Source organism: Humulus lupulus, chromosome 2, assembly GCF_963169125.1.
Source record: "Humulus lupulus chromosome 2, drHumLupu1.1, whole genome shotgun sequence".
Taxonomy (NCBI): Eukaryota; Viridiplantae; Streptophyta; class Magnoliopsida; order Rosales; family Cannabaceae; genus Humulus; species Humulus lupulus.
This window is the reverse complement of record NC_084794.1, coordinates 8,169,568-8,184,128: the sequence shown is the minus strand read 5'-3', so window position 1 is coordinate 8,184,128 and position 14,561 is coordinate 8,169,568. Positions and strand designations below refer to the sequence as shown.

General features: G+C 32.7%; 1 protein-coding gene across 1 annotated transcript; it reads left to right on the top strand.

Annotated features, from left to right (window-relative positions):
• The first annotated feature begins 8,557 nt into the window (after window positions 1–8,557).
• On the top strand, window positions 8,558–11,038 carry LOC133817143 (uncharacterized). The gene is made up of 5 exons (XM_062249552.1): window positions 8,558–8,749; window positions 9,106–9,296; window positions 9,424–9,546; window positions 9,885–10,103; window positions 10,401–11,038. Exons 2-5 carry the CDS (start codon window positions 9,144–9,146, stop codon window positions 10,818–10,820), a joined length of 915 nt encoding a protein of 304 aa, XP_062105536.1. The 5' UTR covers window positions 8,558–8,749; window positions 9,106–9,143; the 3' UTR covers window positions 10,821–11,038.
• The last annotated feature ends 3,523 nt before the right edge of the window (window positions 11,039–14,561 follow it).

Below are 14,561 nucleotides of genomic sequence, written 5' to 3'. Positions count from 1 at the left end.
TTTGCGTGTAAGTGAAGCCTTTGTAAATGTAAGGTTTTTAGTTGTAGAAGTAAATTGATACATAAATGTCAATACAAACTAGCTAATCCTTATCCGCAATAGGTTTAGGCCAAAAATATTGAAAAGGCAACTCATGTCAACAGTATGCCAAACTGTTCCATAATATATAAATACATATATCTTCTATATAAAAAAATGTGTAGTTAAAAAAAATTCTTAATTTATTTTTGTTAACTTTAACATAATATTCTAAATATTTAACTCAATATACATTTATAACTAACTTAAAAATAGATATTTATCAATTATATTAATATAAATTCAAATATTATAAATTATTAATAATAATTAATTATATTTAATAAAAAAAATTACATATATAATAATTATATTAATATAAATTTAAATATTATAAAATATTATTATAATAATATATAATACATATGCTTAATTTTTCTTAAAAAAAATTATATTTATGTTTGGAAATATTTTCATATTATATATATATTTAAACAAAATAGTGTTTTGGTTAATTTTTTATGCCATTTTGTATGTATATTATTATTTATTTATTTAAGATTTATATGAAAATCATAAAATATTAATAAAAATAATTAATAAACTTTTTAAATAAAACTAATTAAATATAAATTGGATGATACTTGTACCTAGAACATAAATAAATGCCCACCAACTCTAATTTCTTTTCTTTGATAGTTTGAATCTTACACACTTATGATCCCAAAGAAAAAAAAACTTAAAGTTACTAACTTAGAAAAATGAAGGGAAATCTACAAAAATACACTAAAAGTTAAAAAAAATATGAAAAATACGGTATATTACAAAAATACGGAATTTTTGGATAAAAACACGGAGTGGCAAAAGTGTAAATACGGAATGGCTTTTAAATCTTAAATAAAAGCAGTAAAATACAATTTTTTGTGATCAACGTTTACAAACTTGTAAATATCTGTTACAAAATTGTAAATATCTTTTACGTGTTTGTAAATAATATTTACAAAAATTAGTTTTATAATTATATTATTTTGTACATAAAACTTACGAACAAAATCATAACTAATTTTTTTATTTTTGTAACAATAGTTTACAAATTTAGTTTCATAACTGGAAATATATTTTTGTAACTAACATTTACAAAAATAATTTATAGTTAAGAAATCGTAACCAAAATTTACATAAAAATATTATAATTTTCCATATGTTACAATATTGTACCAAAAAATTACAGTAAACATTAAATTTATATTATACAACTTAAAAAAATAAATTTAAGATATTCATTATTTATAAAACACTTTATTATATATATATTTATATAAAAATACAGTTAGAGAGTAATGAATTACAATAATTTTATATACAAATTTTACATTTTTGTAACAACAATTTGCAAAATTAATTTCACAATCAAGAAGTTTATTTTTGTAACTAACATTTACATAAATATTTATAAATTTATTAAACATGATTGTTACAAAAATTTAGAAAATTAATTTTTTAACTTTAAAATATATTTTTACAACAAAGCTTAAACTTTGACTAGATTAAGATTTTAGTTTAACATTGAGTGTTGAGATTTGACTTGCTATGATTTTCAAAATAATATAACATTTTTTATCACTATTTCTCCTACTACTATTAATATATGTTACAAAAATTTATGAATATATATATAATAAAATTGAAAGATCATTTATATCAATTTAAATAAAAATAGGACTATAAAAAAATTAAATATAAAAAGTAATATTAAGGGAGAAAAAAAAGTGAAAAATGACATATTTAATTAGAAATTTTATGTATGATACTAAGATAATAAAATAAAAAAAGTAGAAGATAGTTGATATTATTATTATTAGCACACTAAAAATATGTATGAATTAATTAATGAAGAGAAAAAGATAAAAAAAAATAAAACTAAAGTACAGAGAATAGAAAGAAAATAGTAAAATATTATCATATATATATATAAATATTCTTTTTTCAGTTTAAAAATTGTGTGTCTAAGATTTATAATTATAATTGTATAAATATATATATATGTAAATATCTATTTATATATATATAATATGCATAATTGTAAAGGTGTTTTAGCCTGAAAGTTAATACCGTAAATTTGAAAGTTAATACTGTAAATTTATAATTATTTTATATAACCGTATATTTAGATATTTTTGTTTAAACACCGTACATTTTGTAATTATCCCAAAAATGAATGCAATATTTATAGGAAGAAAAGTAAAAGAGATTAACCTATTTTTTTGGGCCTAGCCTAAGGAAACTTGTATGTAACATAATGATATGGCCAACTAACTTGATCAATACTCGATACCAAAAGGAAAAGGAAAAGGAAAAGGGGTAAAACTTGACTATCACTAAATGCATTAGATACATTTGAGCTAACTACAAAATGAGCATATTGAGCAATTACCAGGATGCTGTCATTGATGGAAAGCTTCATCAAACGTAATAAAGTGATATAATATGGTTTGAAACTATTTTGTGTATGCAGATGGCTATGAAGATAAAGACCCTACCTTCACCCCCATATTCCAATACTTTGACTAACAGATGAAATGCTTGGTTGGAATCGTTCACAACTTCATATGCTATAACAAAGATGACAAATCTCAGATCAACAATGCACAAATTCAGGGTTTTACTTGGATTGTAAGGATTTATTTGTCTTCAAATCCATACTAATCCCAAAATGCTATTTTTGTCTATTATTCCAAAACAGAAAGCATAACTAAGGCTCCTGAGAAGAAACTTTGGAAAGCTAATATGTTAAGTAAATTTAAGCAGCTTATTTGCAAAATTGCAAAACCACTAAACAATAAGCAGTTTATGCTATATTGGCATATTCTAAGGCTCCAACCCAACCTTAAAAATATATGCTGATAATTCCTTAAATGGTCTCCAACCCAACTGCATATATTACACCATTAAGCTGTACGTGAACAGTGCCACAACATATATGATGTGCATTATTCACAGGGCAAATTTTTTTCTTCTTATTTTAATATATATATATCATATCTCTTTTAAAAAATATACTTTTTGGTGTTATGCTTAAAATAGAAAAAAAAAATGGTGATAAGATTCTTTAGTTTAATGTTGGTGCAACAACATATATATATATATATATAGTGTTATGGATTGGAGATGCCTTAATCTCGCTCTGCCCCATCGAATTCTTTATAGAAATTATTCACAAAAGAAAACAAAGTTTAGTGATACACACACATGAATCAAGATTGAGCATACTTCATCAAACCAAATTCAAAATGTGACCACCATCATGTCAAAAGTCGAATCTAATTTCTTACATTTACAAATATACAATCAGTACATGATCAGAATGGGGCTGCGAGTGCCCAAACAGTGGTATTTTTCAAACCATGACTTGAATACCTGAAACAAAAATCTTGAAGGTGAGCAATCAAGAGAAAATAATGACTAGCTTCATCTCATGATTCATAGATTACATGGTTATGTGCCATCATACCATTCGCAATACTGAAACCGCTATTTTACGACCATCTTCAACTAGCTAGCTAGAAGGTGCACGAGCTATTTTGGAGGAAACAAGAACCGGTTCATTACTAGTGGCTTTCTTTGCTGCAATCTCTTCTAAGCATTTCCATGTAGGGTCGACGTCAGAAAATATCTTCAGGACATTTAGTGTCAAGCTAGTGTCCGTCTCGTTTCAATTCAGTGTCATTATCATATTACGATAAATGTATATTTATATGCATGTTATTATAATCGAACTACAATGGGATTGACATAATATACTCGGATCTCATGGACACGCTCTCAACATTTTCGGCCAACCCATTAGGTCAAGACATCTAACTCCCCTCTCTTTATGTATCAAGACCCACTAAACCCATTGAGGTTCTTACAAAATGAGAGAGATACACTTTTGCATATGGTGTGGTAGTGTGCGTATCAGTTGAGAGAAATAGAAGAAAGTAGTGTTCATAGACACTCTTTGCTCCTTTTGTTGTTTTTGGCTTCTCTTGGCAGATAGCATCCAGCCATGAATCATCCCATGAATGATGTTGTTGGAGGGAATTTTCTAACCCAAATTCCATTAAAGACATGCTTCAATATTCTATGAGATTAGATATATTGTGAATAAAGTTGAGGATTATGAATGTTAATGTTTTCTACTCCTCCTTTAATAAGTCTAACACCAATGGTTTCTTATATTTCTCTATAATGCAGGGAATATAATTGGCAGTAAAAGGTTTTGATTTGTTCACAATATCAGATAAAATGAGAGTGCTAATTTCTTTTGGATAAAGATATATTGAATATCAGAACTGATGCTTATATGGAAAGATGAACTTTTGCAAGAGGAAATGAACTGGTCTCGGCTAGTCTCCTTGTTATTACTAATCATATGGACCTAAGTATATTCAACTTCCAACACAAAAAGCTACCCAATTATTCCTCTTTTATTTTATGATTCAAAGAAATATTAGAACAGGCTTTCAATTCAATTCTGGATAATTAGCACAACAGGTGAACAAATACTGGGAAAGAGGTCAAAAATGCCACTGCCAGCGACCTTTTTCCATGGAATGAGCAACTAACAATAATTATATCATTAGAAAAAGGAATGTTGTGTCATTAGGACCCTATTCTAAATCTACCATGGTAAAAAAAAACATGTATCCTAATGATCTAATTTAAATTCCATCTTACATAATTTCAATCAAACAAATATTATTTTCACTTAGTCTGAAATCTATATAGCATCTGAGAAAGAGTGGACAAGCTTTCGAAGAACTTAGAACAAATAATAACTAAGAAAAATGATATATGTATATATATATATATTTATTGGACAATTTTTATAGAGGGTTCACTTTAAGCCCCCTACTGGTAGGGCTTTCAGTATTCTCGACCCGTGAACAGTTTTCGGTGTGATTTTTTTTATAACCGTGTATATTGTAGTTATTTAGAGCATCTTGCAACTTTTCAGAAAATTCCGAATAGTTTACAATACCGAAATATTAAGAGTGTACGGAAACCCACTTTTCCTTATATTGAATTCTCCTAAAATCCTTAATGTGTTGAAAGTAATTGAGTATCAAACAATAATCAATAATTGATCAAACATATTCATGCTCAATATTACACAATGAAATCATCTTATTTAAGGTATCAAACACAATATAAATAAAAGGAAGCTTTACATACCTTTGTGATCAAGTCTATGAACTATCATTCTCTATCATTATGCTCATCACAATTCACTCACCTACACATCAAAGATTAAATGGGTGCTTGGGGTGTAGATGAACACTACTCTCTCATTCTCCTCTTAAAACACTCATTGTCCACACACATTTAATAAAATGGTGTAACTCTTTTTATAAACTATAATGGGCTTATTGGGCTTAGATACCCAATGTGAGGATTAGTTGCCTTGGCCCAATGGGCTGGCCTATAGACGTTGAGAGCGTGTCAATGGACCCCGAGCATGTTAGTACGTTATGTCCATCCCATTATGGCCCGATGGTAATAGCATGTAATATTTATTATATAGTTATCCTTACATGTTAATCACGACACTGCCTGAGCAACGTATAATTATGTTAGTCCATATAAAATATTATAACATAATGAACATCAAATATATGCATGAAAAGGAGTTGGCCCCGGAAGACATGTGATGTAATCATGTAAAGGTTATCTGTAACGCCCTGGTTACCCCAGAACAGTTACGGTGAACGGTGGACCGGAAATTTGACTCTCTACCCGAGTTATTTGGTCAAAAACGTGCTCTAAGTGTAACTAACAGGTTAATGTATAAAACCAATAAAAAGGAAATAGATATTTTCATTACAAACCGCTCTGCAGAGCTAAACAAAACGTTTACAAGTTGTCCTCAGTACAAAATGGTCACTACTGTTTTAAATTTACAATCCCGCCGACCTAAGCAGCAAAAATAGGGTAAACCCCCTAGTTCCTCTGAGAACTCCTTGGCCGTGGTGGTCAAGCGGCCGCATATGTACACATCACCACATCAGCTCTCCACTCAAGGCTAGGTGAGATTTTCTTTCCCTTTACCTGCACCACATAGCACCCATGAGCCAAAGCCCAGCAAGAAAACATAATACTTTTCATAAACATTATCACATGATTTTCATTATAATCACACTGAACATAACGCTTTCAAACCAATGAGTGAACATCACATGCTTCAAGAGAGAGAGTGGCTGCTAGGTAAGCCACTAGCCTCCAAGTGCTTATCTCAATCATCGACCCTCGGGGTCGGTCTTGCATTAATGCTCTTTGAGTCATTCAATGCTAATAGTCGATTAGATCTAATCTCTGTTGGCTTGCGTGATACACGCTAAGGCCGTTCTGACTAATGAGTCAGCGCTACGTGACCAGTGTCCAGTATCACTGCCGAACCTGACTAATAAGTCCCAGCTTCACAGTTAACACTAACACCTTTGCCAATTCTGACTAATGAGTCAGTGCAACGTGACCAGTGCCCAGTACCACTGCCGAACCTGGCTAATAGGTCACAGCTTCACAGTTGATACTAGTACCTTTGTCAAACCTGACTAATGAGTCAGTACTATGCACAAGTGAGCAACTTATGCTAAGCATTCTATATTCAATCCATGTCCATATTACATAACCAACATGCCTCACGAATATCCATGCATGTCACACTTGGGGTGCAGTTTTCTTACCTTTGATTCGAGCTAGAATGAACAAAAGAACGACCCTTGAGAACGGTTTAGCTTTTAGTCCTTTAGCGGTTACCTAATCATAACACATATAGGACACCATCAATAATCAAGATAATCAAGGGTTATCAAACCATTATCTAGCCTCCAAGAGATCAATCCAAACTAATCCAAGTAGTAAGGACACTCCCAAGGCCCAAAACTAGGTTCCCGGGGTCAAAACGAGCAAACGGGGCGAAAACAGGGCAGGGCTGCGGCCCTAGCACCTTGGGCCGCGGCCCTAGCACCTTGGGTCGCGGCCCCCAGGGTTCTCTGAGGCAAGGGCCGCAGCGCCCTCCATCAAGGGTCGGGGCGCCCAGCAAGCACAAGCTCTCCACCTGATTCTTCAAGGCAGGGCCGCGACCCTTCACCCTGGGCCATTCCCAACCGCGTTTTTAACACTCCAAAACCTCCAAAATCATACCTAAACATTACCCAATCATCAACACAAAGTTCCCAAGCTTCCCCATGCATCAAAACCCTCAAAACCCAAGGTTTAAACGAATCGGAAACTCAACAATTCACAAAATCAATTCAAAGCTTAGAAACTCGGAAAAACTCAAAACTTAAACTTCGATTACCTTCGATTGGGTTGTTTTCTGTCAAATCCTTTGGTCAAGAAGCTTCTAATCTTTCCTAGGATCGCTATGCCTCGATCCTCACTCCGACTCCTAGAACTCAAGATTTCGTCAAAAAGGCTTAAACGATAAAACGGACTTTGAAAAGGGAGAACAGGAAGTTTTCTTATCGTACGTTCTATCTGATAAGCTACTTCAACCTTAAGTAACCTCAAATAAAACCTAATGCTCGGGGTCCCGAAAACACCCCCGGGGACATTATAGTCAAAACCTCCAGAATTTCACCCTGATCTCAAATATTCCCAATTTATCACCAAATGAACATTTCTATTACCCCCAAATTGACCTCGTTATGACAAAACCGCTAATCCACTAAAAATAACCGTCTCATGCCGAATAGCTCGAATATATCTCCATAATAATGGAATCTCATTCACAAATCACATCATGCACCCAAATACACAAATTACCCTCAACGGGCCAAATTATCATCACACCCCTGTAATAAAAATATGGACTCACATGCATGCATTTCACATCATATTATAATATAATCAATATATACATGCATTTTATCAATTAATAACATAATTAGGCAAGTATAGCCCGGCCTACTATTCATGCCGTTAAATGCATCAGAGAATTCGGGGCATTACATTATCCATCTTCAAATAATACATGGAGAAATAGGAAAAGCATTAACATATGTCAAAAGGGCATCAATAAAATTGAGGGTTGTTATTTAACACATTAAGGTGTCCAACAACACATGTGGTAGTACTTCATGATTGGTTAACGATAAACTATAATACTTATTAAATTCAAATAAGTGACGCCCGATATTAAATTACACTAATAGTGGTAAATCACATTTTTGTGATGTTTGACACTAATGATCCCCTTGGCAATTCTCAATAAAAATTTACTCAAAAACTCAGAATTTGGAGAATATAATATTCAATAAATGCAAACAAAAGGTGGTCACAGACCTAGTTCATTGAGGAAGCATTTCCCATTTATATGTTTGTTTCCACATATGTTCCTCAAGTTATATTGCATACCAGCTTCCAACTAACATTGAAATAACTGAGAAAACGACAATAATTTTACAAAACGACATCATTGAGAAAACGACAAACATTTCAGGAAAACGACAACATTTTGCAAATTTTGTACATTTGTGATGGTCATTTCTGCAAATAATTCTCTCACCCTCCCTTCCCTAGCTCCCTCGTCCCTCCCTCTCTCAGATTCACGGCTTCGCCTCCGTAACTTCCTCCGTCAAAACTACTCTTTCTCCCTCAAATTCTCTCAGAAACCCTAAATTCTCTCTTTTCCGCCGCTCCAGTCGGGTCCTCCGACCAACTCACTTCGCCTGTTCATCGCTATCAGGTATCTTACTCATTATTTTTCATTTCTAATACATCTTTCGATTACAAATTTCAGTACTGAGCTTAGATCCCTGTAAGTGATAATAAAATCAATGTCTATAGGAAAAATGTAACCTCACATGTATTTTAAAACAATTAGGCAAACAGTTTCTTCATATGAATTTTAATGAAGTTTTCTTTCGTTCTTAAATTATTTCTTCAGCTTATTACATATATGTTTCGCTTGCAGTTTTTTATGAATTCAATTCAATTCGATTAATTTTCTGAACAGAAGTGGACTGTAATTAAGAAATGTTATTGTCAATCCGTTGTTGGAAATGCATACAAATCTTATTTAGCTAAATTGATATGTTTCAGAAGGCAAGCTAAAGTGAGGTGAAGAGGGTGCAGGAAATATGAGCAGGTACGGTTTGAACTTGAGGCCGCAGCAGAAGAAGCTGCCCCCAAGGCCTCCTCGCCCTAATGTTTTAGGTTTTGGTGATGATGATGACAATGATGTTGAGAAAGAAATTTCTCGCCAGGCTTCAAAAAATAAGTCTCTCAAGGATGTTAGTGTTTACTTACTTAGCACCTTTGTGTAGAACTTTTTTTTTTTTAATTTGCAGAAGCTTTTTTTCTTTTTTCCCAGTGGATTAATGGCTTTTATTTTTTTGTTGTTCTTTCTGTGTTATGAAGATTGAGGAGCAGAAGAGGAAAGCCCTTGAAGAGGACCCTTTGGCATTCGATTATGATGGAGTTTATGATGAAATGAAGTCAAAAACAACCCAGCCTCAGACACAAGATCTCGAAGAGAGAAAGGTATTCTACATATTGTACAATCTAAGTTTTAGAACATGCTCTCGTGGTGTTTTTGGGAAGATGCTATGATGATTTATATTTTTTTTCGGTGGTCGAATGCAAGAGCAGCCATTATTAGTCAGTTTTCTTATATGCAATCTAATGAATTAGTGTGCCTGGGATTTATTGTGATTAAATTTTCTTGTTTAATTTTTTATTCTATACTGTTTTCCATTTAGCTTCAACATCTTTTTCTAGGTTCTTATTCTCGGTAATTTTGAGAATATGGTGAAGCTGATTCCAGTTAGAATTCCTTCGTGGAGTTCAATACTAAATGAATTTACTTTCTTCTGTTGCAGCCAAAATATATTCAAAATCTTCTTAGGAAAGCAGAACTACGACAGAAGGAGCAGGAGATAGTATATGAAAGAAAACTTTCAAAAGAGAGAAGTAAAGAGGACCACCTCTATGCAGATAAGGACAAATTTGTCACAAGTGCTTACAAGAAGAAGCTTGCTGAGCAGGCAAAATGGATGGAGGAAGAACGACTGCGTCAACTTCGGGAAGAAAAAGATGATGTAAGTAAAAAATTCGTGGAAATTATATATTCTTTTTTCTCCACAGTATTGCCCTACCTTTTACTTAAGCATAAAAAGAAAGCAAGTTTGGTGCCATTTTATGGATAATAAAGGGTATTCTATGACATGAGTACAGAAGATTCGAGGTGTTACCTTAAATAGGCTTTTGGTTTGTTATCATGTTAACCAGAATAGAAGTTAAATGGAAATACATCACTGGATAGGTTTGGTGTTAATGTGATGTGATATATTTAGAACAGGTATTAATGCAACTTTTATTCATCTTGCTGTGTTAAGGTTACCAAGAAGACCGACTTGACCGATTTTTACTTCAATCTTGGAAAAAATGTTGCTTTTGGCGCAAATGATGCTGTCGAGACAAGGAAACCAGAGAAACAGGTGGAGACAAGGAAACCAGAGAAGCAAGTGGAGTTAAGGAATCCAGACAAACATGAAGGAGTGGCTGCTGAAACATTAGATAAAACTCGGTCACCAGAATCATCTCCAGCGAAGAGGGAAGCCTCTCATGAAAAGAGAAATTCCAAGTCTCCTGATGTGAAGCCAGTTTCAAACACAACAGTGCCGGAAAATTCAGTTGAGCCACCAGCAGCAGAGCAACCAAAGTCTGGCCATCATAAAAGGGGTGAAGATGCTGTGGCAGCAGCCAAAGAACGCTTCCTAGCGCGAAAGAGAGCAAAGGAGCAGCAACAGCTGTAAAACCTTTACTCTGATGAACCTGAACTTGTTAATTCTAGTGCAAAGTTACTATGTATTACCTTGGCCATTCTGGGATGTCAATATTTCATTTATGAATTATAGTGTAGTATTAAATGTTGATCCCCTTGTGATGTTTAGTCCTGGCGTGCCTTGTTTCCTTATTCGGAGTATTGAGGTTTGGTATTAATCCTAAAATGATTAAAGGAGGATTTTAGAAAGTTTTGTTATTAATCCAAATAAAATCTACTATATTAACAATGTAACAATTTATTGAAAAATCAATCCTAAATTTTTGTTTGGTAAAATTTTTGTTTTTTTATTTTTTAAACACAAAAATAGAAATATTATTTTTTATTTTTCTTTCTTTATTTTTAAAAAATAAAAATATATTTGGTAGCTATTTTTTTTTGTTCTTAAAAACAAAAAATAATAAATGCTATTGATAACTTTTATTTGTATTTGTTGTTTACCAATATAAAATAAGTTGATGATTTGAATGAAAGAATAAAAAATAAACCAAAAACTAAAAAACAATTTAAAAAATTTTGAAAGTAAAAAAATTTTATTTTTAAAATTTAATAAATTTTAATTAAAATTTTTAAAAATGATAAATAAAAATTTTAAAGAAATATTATTTTTTATTTTTCTTTCTTTATTTTTAAAAAATAAAAATATATTTGATAGCTATTTTTTTTTCTTAAAAACAAAAAATAATAAATGCTATTGATAACTTTTATTTGTATTTGTTGTTTACCAATATAAAATAAGTTGATGATTTGAATGAAAGAATAAAAAATAAACCAAAAAATAAAAAATAGTCTAAAAAAATTTTGAAAGTAAAAAAATTTTATTTTTAAAATTTAATAAATTTTAATTAAAATTTTTAAAAATGATAAATAAAAATTTTAATTGTCAAATTTTTAATTAAAGAAATAAAAAAACTATTTTTTGTAGTGTTACCAAACAGCATTATTTTTTTTTAAAAAAAAATTAATTACTTATTTTTATGTTTTTATATTTTTTTTAGTCTTAAATTTTTTTTTTATTAAAAAAAATACTGATATTTACCAAATATTAACTACGCATATAACACAAACTAAATAGAGGAGAAGATTTTTATGCTTTCAATTCTTTTTGTTTGGGAAATTTGATAAATCATGCTTATATTAGCTTAATAATTAAAATTTGAACCAAAATTAACCACCATATGATATCAATGCTCATCTTTCATTTAATACCAAAAATACCTCTCTTATAACAAAATCTCATACATTTCCTCTCTAAAATATTACAAGAAAGATACACATGGGTAAGTGATTTTCTTTGATTCTTGTTGTTGTTGGTTGTTTTTATGATTTAGAATGCTATTTAGATGTTTGATCTGTAGTTTGTTGGTATATTTTGTTGTTTTTTGGGTGAAAATTTGCGTTTTCTTGGGTTCCTTGAGTTTTTTTTCTAAATGCACGATAGTGTCCGATAGAGGCCCGATGTAGGCACGATAGTTGTTGAGTTTCAAGGTTAGGGATGAGGTCCGATGGCCACCCGATGCTTGCCCGATATGTTTGGTTACCCGATGGTCATTAAGGTTCGATGGCTACCCGATGGTTTCCCGATTATTATTTTCAATCTACACACCCTTTTAAGTACGATAATGGATCGATAGTAGTCCGATATATGCCCGATTGTTGTTATTAAGTTAATGCGGACCTATTAGTACGATTGTACACGATGGTACCTGATAAGTGCCCGATAGTACGATGGTACACAATAATGATAAAAAAAACTTAAATAATACCGTACATTTTCCCCTGCCCATTTCCCGTTCCCTCTCTCTGCCAAAACTCTTCACTCCCACAAAACCATCGAGCAACATAACTACCCTCACCCGACGCCTCTCTCTCCCTCACCCACCCTCACCCGACGCTTCTCTCTCCCTCACCCGACGGTCGGAAAAACCCCCACCGGAGACGAAGAAAAATCAAGCCCCAACCCCCACCGGAGACGAAGAAAAACCAAGCCTCACCGAAGAAGAAAAACCAACACCCCATTACGCAAAAATGTCTAGGGTATGTGTTTTTTTCAATTTCTTTTCCTTTGGAAAATGTTATAATATGTATTGTTGAATTTGACTGTGTGAAATCTGATAAACCGTAAAATTTTGAAAAAAAATTATGGGTTTTTTAGAGGTACGATAGTGGGTCGATAGGGGTACGATAGTATTTGTGTTTCTCATAACTTTAGGTTGAAGATGATTGTACGATAGGGGTACGATAGTGGTTCGACGTTGGTACGATAGGTTTGTGTTTTCTGATAACTTGAGGTTGAAGATGGAGGTACGATAGGGTACGATGTTGGGTACGATGTGTGCCCGATAGTGGGAACAAATGGTTGTGTTGTTATAATCCGATGGTGTACGATGTGAGGTACGATTGTGCACGATAATGTTATAGTTCCAGTTTTTCATTGGTGTCTGATATGGTGCGATAGTGTCCGATAGTTGCTCGATAATATATTGCAGAATATAAAATTTGATGTTTTTTTTTGTTATTCTATTTAATTGGGTATTTATTTGTTTTATGCAGAACTTAAGACCTCCACAACTGATAGTTCCAGTAGAGGAACATTTTACGGGACGTATCACTTAGCGCGACAGTTAGTACTTTCCAAATATTAAAGCAAAATTTATACAGTGTGGTTTATTGGATAGGGTGAAGGAATCCCCTTTCAAACAGTTCTTCATGGCGGAACCATTAAATTTTTCTGGTGCCTTAGTCCATTAGCCAATTGGAGTTCGCTTTAGTTACTGGTTTAAATTTTGAGGTCGGACCGTCTGAAGCTGAGATTAAAGCGAAGACCACTTCGGATCAGTTGATTCTTGAGTATTTCAATGGTCATTCCCCAGTGAGCATAGGGCAACTGCGCAGAACTTTTGAGAGTTGTCAAATAGTTGATGATGTGTACAAGATGGGTTTGTGCTTATTAGTTAAGGGTGTTTTGAGAGGTCGTGAGGAGAAGTTGATGGTTTGGACTGACATGCTGAAGATGGTAGACGACGTTGACTTCTTTGTCCAGTACCTGTGGGGGAAGATATCATACCAGAAGTTGTTACAAACTTGTCAAAAAGACTTTGTTGAAATGAAGAAGCATTTACAGAAGAAGATTGAGAAAGGAAAGACTCAGAAGGAGGCCAAGTACTCTATTTATGGGTATGCTGCAGCATTGCAGTATTGGGCTTTTGAGTCCATCATTGAGTTGGGTCAAGATTATGCTGTGAGATTGGGCCAAGGCATTCCAAGAATGATCAACTGGCAGAGCAAGGAGAAAGTAGAGATACACAAAGAGCAACTTATTAAATTGTTTGCCAAAAAGGTGAGCTTTTACTTTACTTTTGAATGTTCTATATTTTTTTCTAGATATGCAATTTTATGGGTACTGCACAATAGGAATACGATAGGGTACGATTTGAGTACGATTGGGGGTTATTTTGTGGTTTTTTGTCAACTGTTTGAAAACTGGCTAAGGGGTACGATTTGGTACGATGATGGTCCGATTGGGGTACGATATGTATTCTTTATTAATGTAGTTGTAGAGGTACGATATTGGTACGATGATGGTACGATAGTTAGCAAGTAATTCTCACTTACGGGTACGATATTGTTATGTTATGGGTACGATAATTGCATGATATGGGTACGATATGGTACGATAGTGTACCATTTTTCACCGATGACAATTACTTAT

Excerpts from the sequence above, each read along its gene's own strand:
- LOC133817143 (XM_062249552.1), top strand. The coding sequence starts at position 9,144 with ATGAGCAGGTACGGTTTGAACTTGAGGCCGCAGCAGAAGAAGCTGCCC. Across the intron at positions 9,297-9,423 it reads AAAATAAGTCTCTCAAGGAT|ATTGAGGAGCAGAAGAGGAA; the intron begins GTTAGTGTTTAC and ends TGTGTTATGAAG. Across the intron at positions 10,104-10,400 it reads TTCGGGAAGAAAAAGATGAT|GTTACCAAGAAGACCGACTT; the intron begins GTAAGTAAAAAA and ends TGCTGTGTTAAG.